A 13,108-nucleotide genomic window follows, 5' to 3' on the forward strand; every position below is an offset into this window, starting at 1 on the left:
GCAGAGCCGTTGTCGATGTATCATTGAACTTCTTCTTTTCTGTTAAAATTATCACTAGGCTTGTATATGTCGATGGCTTCTCTACTACTCGTGGATAATATTTTGCCATAGTAGATAAAATTCTGGTTTCGGGAAACTTCACTTCAAGATTTCCTGACTGAAGAGCATGCTTTGCTACAGCTGGTTTTTCTGTTTTCCGTAGTCGGCAAAAACTTTCATGTGCTTTTAGCCTTGTATTTGACGGTACCGGTTTGTCGATGATACATTCGTGGTTTTGACACATGGTAAAAAAGCTTAAGAAGAATTCTTTTGTTATTTCGTGTAAATCCAGAAATCTAGTTTACCGTGGAGATTGCAAAACACATCGCATTATCCTTCTTGGATGTTTTAGTTGTGTGAAAGTCTGACGGAAGGTTGAAATACAAGGTTTTCCGGGAAATCAGATCAACGGATAGATATTTGGGTAAGAACTCCAACCATCATCCGCAACAAGAGAGGGGTGCCATTAAAATTCTTGTTCACAGAGCCAAAAGGATTTATACCCGAAACATCTGAAGCAGGCGTCCGAGAAGAATGACTATTCAGACAAAGAAGTAAATAGGTTCTTCAGCCGGAAAACTGTAGAAAAAAAGGCAACGATAAAACACAGAGATCAAGAAAGTAACTTATCAGCTCGGCAAGATTTACGCCAACATGATAACAGACGGTTTTCACACCAACTAAGAAAATATGTCAATTCCTAAGACCTGTAAAGGAAAAGCATATTCCTCTGTCAGCGGCTGGAGTATATAAAACCCCATGTACTTGTGGGAAGGTATACATTAGAACTATCGAGAGACACGCGAATACAAGACTGAATAATATAGAAGTCTTTCCCGACTATGGAAAAATGGAAATTCATCTGCAGCAGCTCCTCAGTCAAGAAATCATGAACTAAAGTTTTATGAAACCAAAATTTTATTCACCATGACAAACTATTATTCACGACTATACAGAGGCGCCATCGAAATATAAGAGCCCACAGATAATTTTAACAGAGAAGAAGAAGTCATGAAACTCAGCGGCATATGACAGTCACTCTGCAGAATCGATAGATAAATTTCTACTCTTGACCTGCGACAATCGATTGTTACGATTTATCTCTGACAAAGATGATAGGGAGGTGTGTTTCGGGTGAGAACTTAGGTCACCCTAATGGTAGGACTGGAGCCTCATATACACTCATGCTCGTAAATTAAGGATAAATGCAGAATGTGGTGCCACACAACGTGGCACTACACAAAACTGGCGCTAATGGCATAGGCACATAGGAAACACACACGACACAGATCTGTAAGTCCACGGTATTAGTGATAAGTTAAGAAAACCGTCCCGAAACACATGTGCTACAAAACGCCACTTTTTCCTGCGCATGTACCCCGACATCAATACGGGACATGATCACCGTGCACACGTACGCAGGCCACACAACGGGTTGGCATACTATGGATCAGGTGGTCGAGAAGCTACTCAGGTATAGCCTCCCATTCTTGCACCAGTGCCTGTCGGAGCTCCTGAAGTGGCGTAGGGGTTTGAAGACGTGCAGCGATACATTGTTCGAGAGCATCCCAGACGTGCTCAATGGAGTTTAGGTCTGGAGAAGAGACACGCAATTCCATTCGCCTGATCTTCTGTTTCAACGTACTCCTCCACGATGGCAGCTCGCTGGGGCCGTGCGTTATCATCCATCAGGAGGAAGGTAGGACCCACTGCACCCCTGAAAAGGCTGACATTGTAGTGCAAAATGACGTCCCGATACACCTGACCTGTTACAGTTTCTCTGTCAAAGACATGCAGGGGTGTACGTGCACCAATCATAATCCCACCCTACACCATCAACCACGACCTCCATACAGGTCCCTTTCAAGGACATTAAGGGGTTGATATCTGGTTCCTGGTTCACGCCAGATGAAAACCCGGCGAGAAACACTGTTCAGACTATACCCGGACTCGTCCGTGAACATAACCTGGGACAACTGTTCCACTGACCATGTACTGTTTCTTGACACCAGGCTTTACGAGCTCTCCTGTGACCAGGGTCAGTGGAATACACGTTGCAGGTGTCCGGTCAAATAAACCAGGTCTGTTCAGTTATCTGTAGACTGTGTGTCTGGATACAACTGTTCCAGTGGCTGCGGTAAGGTCCCGAGGAAGGCTACGTGCAGTACTCCGTGGCCGTCTGCGGGCACTAATGATGAGATATCGGTCTTCGTATGGTGCTACACTAATGATAAGATATCGGTCTTCATATGGTGCTGCACACTACGGATGTCCCGTACTGCAGCGTCTGGACACGTTTCCTGTCTACCGGAATCGTTGCCATTATCTTGAGATCACACTTCGTGGCACACGGAGGGCCCGTGCTACGACCTGCAGTGTTTGACCAGCCTCCAGTCGGACTAGTTTCTACCCCTCATGACGTCATCAATAGGTGTTCTTGAAATCGTCGCACGTACGAATGGCGCATTCACAAAGAAGACTGGGTGGGTCAAAGCTTTAAAGTAAAGATATAAAAACTTACACAAATAACTATTTCTTGCGAAGGTATCCCTGTCACGTGTGTTTGACAGAGAGTGACATATTCTTGCGTTTGCCAAATCAAGACGAATCTACCGTATTTCACAAAAAAATGGGAATTGTAAGTGCTTCGTTATCTTCAAATACATGTCCTTTTATTGTCACCCATAATGAGCTTTTGTAAATGCTTCCAGCGATGCGTAACATGCTACGAACAAGATGATAATTCCTACTTCTAACTTGAACGTAAGAAAGTCTATGACATTTTCCTCGAAGTGTCACAATTTCTTGAAACATGCATATGTCGAACAACTACTTTTTTCGAGTATTGTGTAAAGGTGAATAACTGAGTCTCGCTACTCTATGTACGATTTAACTATGACAACATTTTAAATTTTTTTGTTTTGATTTCCTTTTTAGTTTTCTAGCTTGGAAGATAACACTAACAATATACTGCTCTTAATAAGAAGCATTATAGCTTGACGTTTAGGCTAGAGACCCACCGAAAGGACCAGTCGAGCACGGCTAGTGCCCGTAATCGCATGTGGCCGTTAGTTACACTACTGTGAATGGCGTGTAACCGACAGAAGCGGCGTTCGGGTCGGTCGCACGTACTGTACAACTAACTGCCCCGGGGGATATAACACTATTGATGTCAACACGAATAAACTGACTACTGCGGGAAGTCCCACGTTACACGCCAAACAGAGTAAAGAAGATTTGCGGTTTGGATTGGAATGACAACAGTTAGTCATCGTTATTAAATTCGAATACACCACGTGTAGCCCGCCGGAGTGGCCGAGCGGTTCTAGGCGCTGCAGTCTGGAACCACGCGACCGCTACGTTCGCAGATTCTAATCCTGCCTCGGGCATGGGTGTGTGTGATGCCCTTAGGTTAGTTAGGTTTAAGTAGTTCTAAGTTCTAGGGGACTGATGACCACAGAAGTTAAGTCCCATAGTGCTCAGAGCCATTTTGAACACCACGTCTGTCAGTGCAGTTGCGGAAATCCTTTATCTACAATGAACACATAATTTTTGAAGCAGATGTGATTGTTTTGAAAATACACTGAAGAGCCAAAGAAACTGGTACACCTGCCTAATATCGTGGAGGGCCCCCGCGAGCACGCAGAAACGCCGCAAAACGACGTGGCATGGATCGACTAATGTCTAAAGTAGTGCTGGAGGGAATCGCCACCATGAATCCTGCAGGGCTGTCCATAAATCCGTAAGAGTTCGAGGGTGTGGATATCTCTTGGGAACAGCACGTTGAAAGGCATCCCAGACATGCTCAATAATGTTCATGTCTGGGGAGTTCGCTGGACAGCGGACGTGCTCAAACTCAGAAGAGTGTTTCTGGAGCCACTCTGTAGTAATTCTGGTCGTGTGGCGTGTCACATTTCCCTGCTGGAATTGCCCAAGTTCGTCGGAATGCACAATGGACATGAACGGATGCAGATGATCATACAGGATGCTTACGTACGTGTCACCTGTCAAGAGTCGTATCTAGATGTATCAAGGGTCCCATATCACTCCTACTGCACACGCCCCACACCGTGACTTCCAGGGTCCATGGATCCATGAGATTATCTAAATACCCGTACACATCCATCCGCTCGACACAATTTGAAACGAGACTCATCTGACCAGGCAACATGTGTCCAGTCATCAAGAGTCCAATGTCGGTGTCGACGGGCCCACGCGAGACGTAGTGCTCTGCGTCGTGCAGTCACTAAGGGTACGCGAGTGGTCATTCGGCTCCGAAAACCCACAGCGATGTTGTTTCGTTGAATGCTTCGCACGCTGACACTTGTTGATGGCCCAGCATCGAAATCTGCAGTCGTTTGCGGAAGGGTTGCACTTCGGTCACGTTGAATGATTCTCTTCAGTCGTCGTTGGTCACGGTATTGCAGGATATTTTTCTGGCCGCGGCATTGTCGGAGACTTGATGTTTTACCAGATCCTGATATTCACGGTACACTCATGAAATGGTCATACGGGAAAATCCCCACTTCATCGCTACCTCGGAGATGCTTGTCCCATCGCTCGTGCGCCGACTATAACACCACGTTCAAACTCACTTAAATCTTGATAAGCTTGCAGTGTAGCAGCAATAACCGATCTAGCAACTGCGCCAGACACTTGTTGTCTTACATAGGCGTTGCCGACCGCAACGCCGTATTCTGCCTGTTTACATATTTCCGTATTTGAATACGCATGCCTATACCAGTTTCTTTGGCCCTTCATTGTGTATTTGTGAATAATTTGCTGGATGTGGACACTAAGTAGACATTTGTACTATAATAATTGCGTGTGGCCGAAGACCTGGTGCATCTCTTTCGATTGGACGACACTTCGGCGACTTCCGTGTCCCTAACCCAGCCGAGTTTTTCTATCCGGGGAAAGCGAGCTACTGTTTAAAAGGGAATCCGAACAACGTGTCGTTCCTGGCGACTCCTCACATCGTTCAGAAAATTCCCATCGTCTGCCCAGGATTCGAATACGCAGCCTCTCGGTTTCAAATCACTCGCTTTACCAATAGACCAATAGGCCCAACTATTTGTAACTGAAATGCTTTTGGTTATCTTTCATAGAGTGAAAAATCTCTTATGTGTAGGGATATTTTGAAATGTATGCTTTGACAGAAACACGTCACTGAGATGTTTTTTTGCGCCTTTTGTACTGATTTAAGTTGATATATAAATGGGCAAAAGATGTTAATACGTTCTTTTATGGTTTTATCACTGAAGGTACAGATGTACGATTAAAATAATCGTGAATCTTACTGACAGAATAAAACAGTGTGCCGAACAGGAATTCAAACTCGTAGCATTGTGCTACTGAGCTATCCGAGCACGACTGACGATCCTCCCCTGCAGCTTTACTTCCACCAGTACCTTTCTCCTTCCTTCCAATTTAAAATAATAGCTTAAAGTGAGCACTCAATTCTCACCGTGGCGTGTGCTGTAGCTATAGCTGGTATATATTCCCTTTATTTGATCCGTACTCGTTGTTACGAAGTAGATGACGAACCGCCTTCTTTGCTAAAGTAATGGGAGGTTAGACCAACAGCATCCTTTGTGAAATATGTAAGCAACAGGGTCGGTGTTGAATTCCATCGGTTTCATTTCTACGTCTACGACGGCGTACATGACGGATAACAGAGATGTTATCTGGCCATTCCTTAGTTCGAGATCGACAGCGTTCTTGATGCACATTGTTATCTGTAGCATTGTTAGCCGCTCGCGACGAGCCACTTCGGCAAGTTTCCAGCCTCCGATGCAGCCACACCCGACACGATGCTCTGGAGTCTGAATCCCTACGCAGTTTTTACTTTCTTGTTCTAGGTTATATTTTCCTCTGCCTCCACTTTGTGCGATAAATTTGAAAATTATTTTTATTCGGTTATCGTGAACTGCTTCTATACAAAGTGATCCGGGTCACGGCGTCGTCAAAATAATTGAAACACTTACGGCCAATAAAAGAAATCTTGTTTTTGGTATACACGTCTCCTTATTCTGACATTCTTGGACAGAACACACGGAAAGTGACACGGACGACTGTTTTACTGTGCAGGACCTGCAGAGCGAGATCGAGAGCCACCGCGATGTGTTCGCGTCGCTCAACGGGACGGGCCGCAAGCTGCTCAGCAGCCTCGCCTCGCAGGACGACGCCGTCATGCTGCAGCGCCGCCTCGACGAGATGAACCAGCGCTGGCACCACCTCAAGGCCAAGAGCATGGCCATCAGGTACGCACCAGCCACCAGCCCGCTGCAGCTTGTCCCAATATGTCTCCGCTAGCTGTGCCCCCCCCCTCCCCCCGCCTCCGCACCTTTTTCGGCAGGTCGTCCGCCTACGCCAGTCCGTCCCCCCCCCCCCCCTTTCCCTCCTTGCCCTTTCAACTGTCCTGCCCCCCTCTTCCATCCCCTCTCTTCTGTCTGAGTAGTCAGTTGACTGCGCACGCGTACCACTGCAGTGCAAGCTTCTTCATCTCCCAGTACTTACTGCAACCTACATCCTTCTGAATCTGTTTAGTGAACTCATCTCTTGGTCTCCCTCTACGATTTTTACCCTCAACGCTTCCCTCCAATACTAAATTGGTAATCCCTTGATGCCTCAGAACAAGTCCTACCAACCGATCCCTTCTTCTGGTCAAGTTGTGCCACAAACTTCTCTTCTCCCCAATCCTATTCAATACCTCCTCATTAGTTATATGATCTACCCAACTAATCTTCAGCATTCTTCTGTAGCACCACATTTCAAAACCTTCTATTCTCTTCTTGTCCAAACTAGTTATCGTCCATGTTTCACTTCCATACATGGCTACGCTCCATACAAATACTTTCAGAAACTACTTCCTGACACTTAAATCTATACTCGATGTTAACAAATTTCTCCTCTTCAGAAACGCTTTCCTTGCCATTGCCAGTCTACATTTTATATCCTCTCTACTTCGACCATCATCAGTTATTTTGCTCCCCAAATAGCAAAACTCCTTTACTACTTTAAGTGTCTCGTTTCCTAATCTAATTCCCTCAGCATCACCCGACTTAATTCGACTACATTCCAATAACCTCGTTTTGCTTTTGTGGATGTTCATCTTATATCCTCCTTTCAAGACACTGTCCATTCCTTACAGCTGCTCTTCCAGGTCTATTTCTGTCTCTGACAGAACTACAATGTTTTCGGGAACCTCAATTTTTTTATTTCTTCTCCGTGGATTTTAATTCCTATTTCAAATTTTTCTTTTGTTTCCTTTACTGCTTGCTCAGTATACAGATTGAATAACATCGGGGAGAGACTGCAACCCTGTCTCACTCCCTTCCCAACCACTGCTTCCCTTCCATGTCCCTTGACTCTTATAACTGCCATCTGGTTTCTGTACAAATTGTAAAAAGCCTTTCGCTCCCTGTATTTTACTACTGCTATCTTCAGAATTTGAAAGAGAGTATTCCAGTCAACATTATCAAAAGCTTTCTCTAAGTCTACAAATGCTAGAAACGTAGGTCTGCCTTTCCTAAATCTAGCTACTAAGATAAGTCGTAGGGTCAGTATTGCCTCACGTGTTCCGATATTTCTACGGAATCCAAACTGATCTTCCCCGAGGTCGGCTTCCACCTGTTCTCGAACGTACGAATCTCAATTAACACTCAAATAATTTGTATTGAAAGGTCTTTAGTGTTTCACCCCTCGGTGACTCTCTCAAACTGTGTTATTGTGTGTTTTCTAACGAAAATGTCAATTAAATGCTGGTCAACTATGGCGTGGGCACGGAAAAACACCTATGTATTTTGGAAATACAGGTTGTTAAGAAAAAATTCATTCAGTTCCAGAAGACTAAATCTTCTACACGAATGAAGGTAGACACTTAGCGTAAATATTAACTTCTGCATAGGACTTCAAAGTTTTTACAAGGGGTGTTCAACAAGTAATGGAATACATTTTTTTTCTGAAAGCAGGTTGAATTTATTCAGGATTCCCAAATATCGTATTACTCAGTACTCTTGTGGCTACAAAACTCTGTTTTTCAACATTATCTCCGTTCAGTGTGACGGCCTTGCGCTGCCTTACTGCGAGGGCCTGTGTGCACGCCTGTTTCGGAGTCGTGAACCCATGTTTCATCGCCTGTAACGATGTACGACAGAGAATTGTCACGATCAGCTTCGTAAAGCGCAAGCAATCCCGAGAAGACGCTCCTTGGTTGCTCTTTATGGTATTCTGTTAGGCGGCGAGGAAACCAGAGAGCACACACCTTTGAATATCCCAAGGGTATGACGGGTGTGTCAGCACCACCAATAAAGACGTCAGCGATATGTTTGTTTGTGATCCGTCGATCACCTCTAATGAGTGTGTGCGCACGTTCCAACATTGCAGGAGTCACAGCTGAGAGCGGCCTGCCGGCACCGTGGAGATCAGACAGGTCTGAGCGACCCTGTTATGATGATGACAGACTCGCCGCCCAACGACTCACCGTGCTTTTATTCACTGCCAGGTCTCTGTCGACATTCTGCAAGCACCTACGAATGTCTCTGATGTTCTGGTTTTCCTTCACAGCTCTCTGCTTGGAGCGCACCTACGTTACAGACACCATTTTGAAGGCTGTGTAGCGCCGCCACTTATCGGAACTTCAAGAAACTACAGCGGCGGAAGCGGGAATATTCTGCGTTGTCCCACGACAGATTTCGCATTTTGTCAACCAAAACTGGCCGAGAAGAAAACGTGTTCAATTGCTTATTGAAGACCCCTCGTATATTATAAAGATATATCCTATTTTAATACGCTATATATTTTTAACTGCAAACATATGCAACCTTGAAGATCAAAGTTTTCATTTAGTTTCTACAAGTATTCGATATACTCTCCACACTGGACGCACGACAAACATCCAGACGATAGTCAAACATATCCCATACTTTTGCCAGCATGTATACCGTGTTAATTTTTTTCACACTCTCCCTACGTGGCGTCGCTGTTCACCTAACGGTTTTGAGAGGGTTACACATAGAGAATCTCCCACAATACCTCCCCCGCCCCCCGCCCAAAAAAAAAATCACATTCCTTGAAACCAGCTGACTTTCTAGGCCAGTGGTGCAATGTGAGACCATCACGGTTCTTATGCCCCATACCTATGCCGTTCTTTCAACGAAAATCACACTATCCAGTTGTTACTGAATTTCACGTGCTTCACTGGAAAACCTGAAACGACTTTTGTAGTTGTGTTACCGGCATTTCGATCTGACGAACGCCGGCAGCAGTGGCCGAGCGGTTCTAGGCGCTTCAGTTTGGAACCGCGCGACCGCTACGGTTGCAGGTTCGAATCCTGCCTCGGGCATGGACGTGTGTGGTGTCCTTAGGTTAGTTAGATTTAAGTAGTTCTGAGTTCTCGCGGACTGATGACCTCAGATGTTAAGTCCCATAGTGCTCAGAGTCATTTGAACCATTTGAAACGCAATATACAAAGACTCTAAACGAAGGAAACACAGGGAGAATATAGGAAGAAACTAGAAGAGATATTGGAAGCAGGGAGAAACACAAGGAATGAAGATAATGTGGAAACTAAATGGGAGTCGTTGAAAACTGCCATCAGTGTAGCTGCAGATAAGATACTGGAGAGAGAACAACGCAAAAAGGTGGTTAAGTGGTTCGACGAGAAATGCTTAACAAAGAAATGAAGCGAAACGGAAAATGTTGCAAAGGAACACGAGGTTAGCGGCAGAAGAATGCAGAGGAAAAGAGCGGATAAGCTCTCTAGGGTAAAGAAAAGGCAGCATGAAAGGAGAAGGATAGAGCAGCTGGACGAAATGGGAGACAATGAAGAGATCAGAGGGTTCTATGAAAGAACAAGAGATTTGAAGAAGGGTTTCCAACCTCGAGCAGTTTTGTATAAGGATAAGGACGGAAATCTAATTGGAGATAAAAGCAAAGTCCTAGAAAGGTGGCAGAAGTATTTTACCGAACTGCTTCACGAGAAAGAAGGGGATAAAGAAGAAGGAACCGTGACTGAGAATGAAAGGGAACAGTACTCAGAATTGGAATCAGAGTTAGATGTAGAGGACCGGGAAGAGGAAGCAGTACCAGAGCTAGAGGAAGTGAAGAACGCTATCAAGAGCCTAAAAAGTAATAAAGCAGCAGGAGAATACGGCATGGAGGTCGAATTATTAAAATATGGAGGAAAGAAAATGGTGGAGGCAGTTCATGAATTAATAAAGGAAATATGGATAAGGGAGGTAATGCCATGGGAATTATCTGCCCGTTACATAAAAAAGGGCGACAAGTCAGAATGTAGCAATTATCGTGGAATCACTATCTTGGACGTTACATATAAGATATTTAGTAAAATATTAGCCTCCAGAGTTGAAGGGATGATAGAAGGGATATTGGGGGACTATCAGGCAGGATCTAGGTGGAACAGTTCCACGATGGATCCGATATTTTTATTAAGAAAGTGCCCGAGAAGTTTTATGAGTATGACAAGCAACTACATCAGTTGTACATAGATTTTAAGGAAGCAGGAAGTAAATTATACAGATCATGAAAGAATTTAGAATCCCACTAAAACTGGTCAATTTAACAAGAATGACAATGGAAGCAACAGTGTGTAAAGTAAGAATAGAGCAAGAACTGTCTGGTGAATGCTGGCCGGTGTGGCCGAGCGGTTGTAGGCGCTTCAGTCTGGAACCGCGCGACCGTTACTGTCGCAGATTCGAATCCTGCCTCGGGCATGGATGTGTGTGATGTCCTTAGGTTAGTTAGGTTTAAGTAGTTCTAAGTTCTAGGGGACTAATGACCTCAGATGTTAAGTCCCATAGTGCTCAGAGACATTTGAACTATTTTTTGTCTGGTGAATTCCAAGTACAGAGGGGGCTTCGACAGGGAGATGTGATCTCTACAATGCTATTTAATTTAGTTTTAGAAAATGTGATGCGGCAAATGCCGATAAACCCAGGAGGAACAATACTTAATCGGCAAGTTCAAGTGGTAGCATATGCGGATGACGAAGCATTAATGGCAAGGAATGTAAGGGAACTAAAGGGGGAACTACGATACGTTAGAGGAAGCAGCAAGAGAAGTAGGTTTAGAAGTAAACATAAACAAAACAAAGTATATGGTGATGGAGGAGCCCAATATAAACGGACAAAAGAATTCAATAGTAATGAATAGGAAAGAATATGAAAGAGTGAAAACATTTAAATATTTAGGTTCTGTAATAACGGAGTATAATAAAGTAGCAGCAGAAATTCAAGAAAGGATAGCGAATGGAAATCGTTGCTATTTTGCCTTGCAGATTGTATTTAATTCCAGGAATGTTAATAGGAATACAAAAATTAAAATATAACGACCATATTAAGACCTAAAGTAATAAATGGATCAGAAGGGTATTGACATTAAAGGAGGAGAACTCGTTATTGAGATGGGAAAGAAAGATACTGAGAAAGATTTTTGGAGCGGTTAGAGAGGAAGATGGCTGGAGAGTAAGGACAAATGTAGAACTACAAACACTTTTTGGGCAGGTGGACATTGTTGTTAAAATTAAGCAGGGAAGAATAAGACTGGCGGGGCACGTACAGAGAATTCCAGAAACTCGGAGTGTCAAGAACGTTTTCATGGAAAAACCTGACGGGAGAACGGGAAGAGGTAGACCCAGGGAAAGGTGGCTGGACGATATGGAAGAAGATCTAAAGGCGATGAGAATAAGAAATTGGAGAAGGAAGGCGATGGACAGAGAAAAATGGAGGCAGGTGATACAGGAGGTCAAGTTTCTTCAAGGACTGTAGAGCCAACCAAGAAGAAGACCAGTTTCTGTGCTTCAGTATACCATCTTTATGCCTTAACTAACGCTGATGGGGATAACTCCAATAATATACACAATTCTGTCAGTGGCCAACACCTATGAATTGATTTTCGCAGAATATCTGTAACAACGATGTTGTGTCTCGAACCACAACTACCAATGGTTGGAGACACAACATCGTTGTAGGAGGTTTTTGTGTGAAAACCAGTTCACAAATGTTGACCACTGATGGAATCGTGTATACGATTGGAGTTAACCCCCTCAGCCTCAATTAAGACTTGAAGGTGGTATACTGGAGCACCGAAACTGGGAGCCATATAATCAATAACGTCGTAAATAATCAATAACGTCGTAAGGACGGCTGTAGATGTTCCATTTTATTACAGAAGCTATTCTGTCTCAAGGAAATTTGTTTTATTCGAACTGTGATTGTTTTCAAGACTTCTGCAGCGAACCGATGTTAAGGACACAAGTCTGTAATTATGCGGTTCCGTTCTTTTACCTTTCTCGTATACAGGAGTCACCCGTGCTTTTTTTCCAGTCACTAGGGACTGCGCACAGGGAGAAAGATTCGCGATAAATGCAATCTAAGTAAGGGGTCAGTGCCGCAGACTGCTTTCTGTAAAACCGAATTGGGATTCTATGTGGACCGGGCGACTTATTTGTTTTCAACTCTTTCAGTTTTTCTCTACCCCAGGGAGGCCTGTTCTTGTGTCCTCCATGCAGGAGTCCGAACGAAAGTCAAACGACATTATGTTTGTTTGATCCTCAGGCGTGAATGACTTGTTAAATGTGAAATTTAAAACTTCGCCTTTCCTTTGCTGGCTTCTATTGCCACCCAAGTTGGTCGACGAGTGACTGCATAGAAGCCTGCGACGCCATTAGTGATAGTTCTCGCATTGATCTTCCTACGGACGCACGAATTTCTACTAACGTTTGCCTGCCGACATTTGCACGTTCTTTTTGAACCGAGAGCGCAACAGTCTGTTTTCTCATCATTTTCCGAATTTGATTGTTAAACCACGCATGGTCTTCATCGTTCTTAATCCACTTACTCAACATTTACTCTTCAGAGCGCGTTTTACACTCAGTTTAAACTTCACCCATTATTGCTCTACGTTTGTCATATTGGACCAAAATCATGTCCATTCATTGTTTAAGAGAGATGTTAACAACTGCTTACCGGAGTTTTGTAGCATAAATACTCTTCCAACCTTCATAATGGATTTATTAACGACTGTCACTATGATGGAATCACGATCA

General features: G+C 44.1%; 1 protein-coding gene across 1 annotated transcript in view; it reads left to right on the top strand.

The window, feature by feature from the left end:
- Positions 1–13,108, top strand: part of LOC126299170 (dystrophin, isoforms A/C/F/G/H) — a 2,370,611-nt gene that overhangs the window by 2,086,274 nt on the left and 271,229 nt on the right. The window contains exon 56 of the mRNA XM_049990931.1: positions 6,130–6,302. Coding sequence (XP_049846888.1) covers positions 6,130–6,302 — 173 coding nt within the window. The remainder of the gene's footprint in view (positions 1–6,129; positions 6,303–13,108) is intronic.

The sequence above is a fragment of the Schistocerca gregaria genome, chromosome X (assembly GCF_023897955.1).
Source record: "Schistocerca gregaria isolate iqSchGreg1 chromosome X, iqSchGreg1.2, whole genome shotgun sequence".
NCBI classification, from domain to species: domain Eukaryota; kingdom Metazoa; phylum Arthropoda; class Insecta; order Orthoptera; family Acrididae; genus Schistocerca; species Schistocerca gregaria.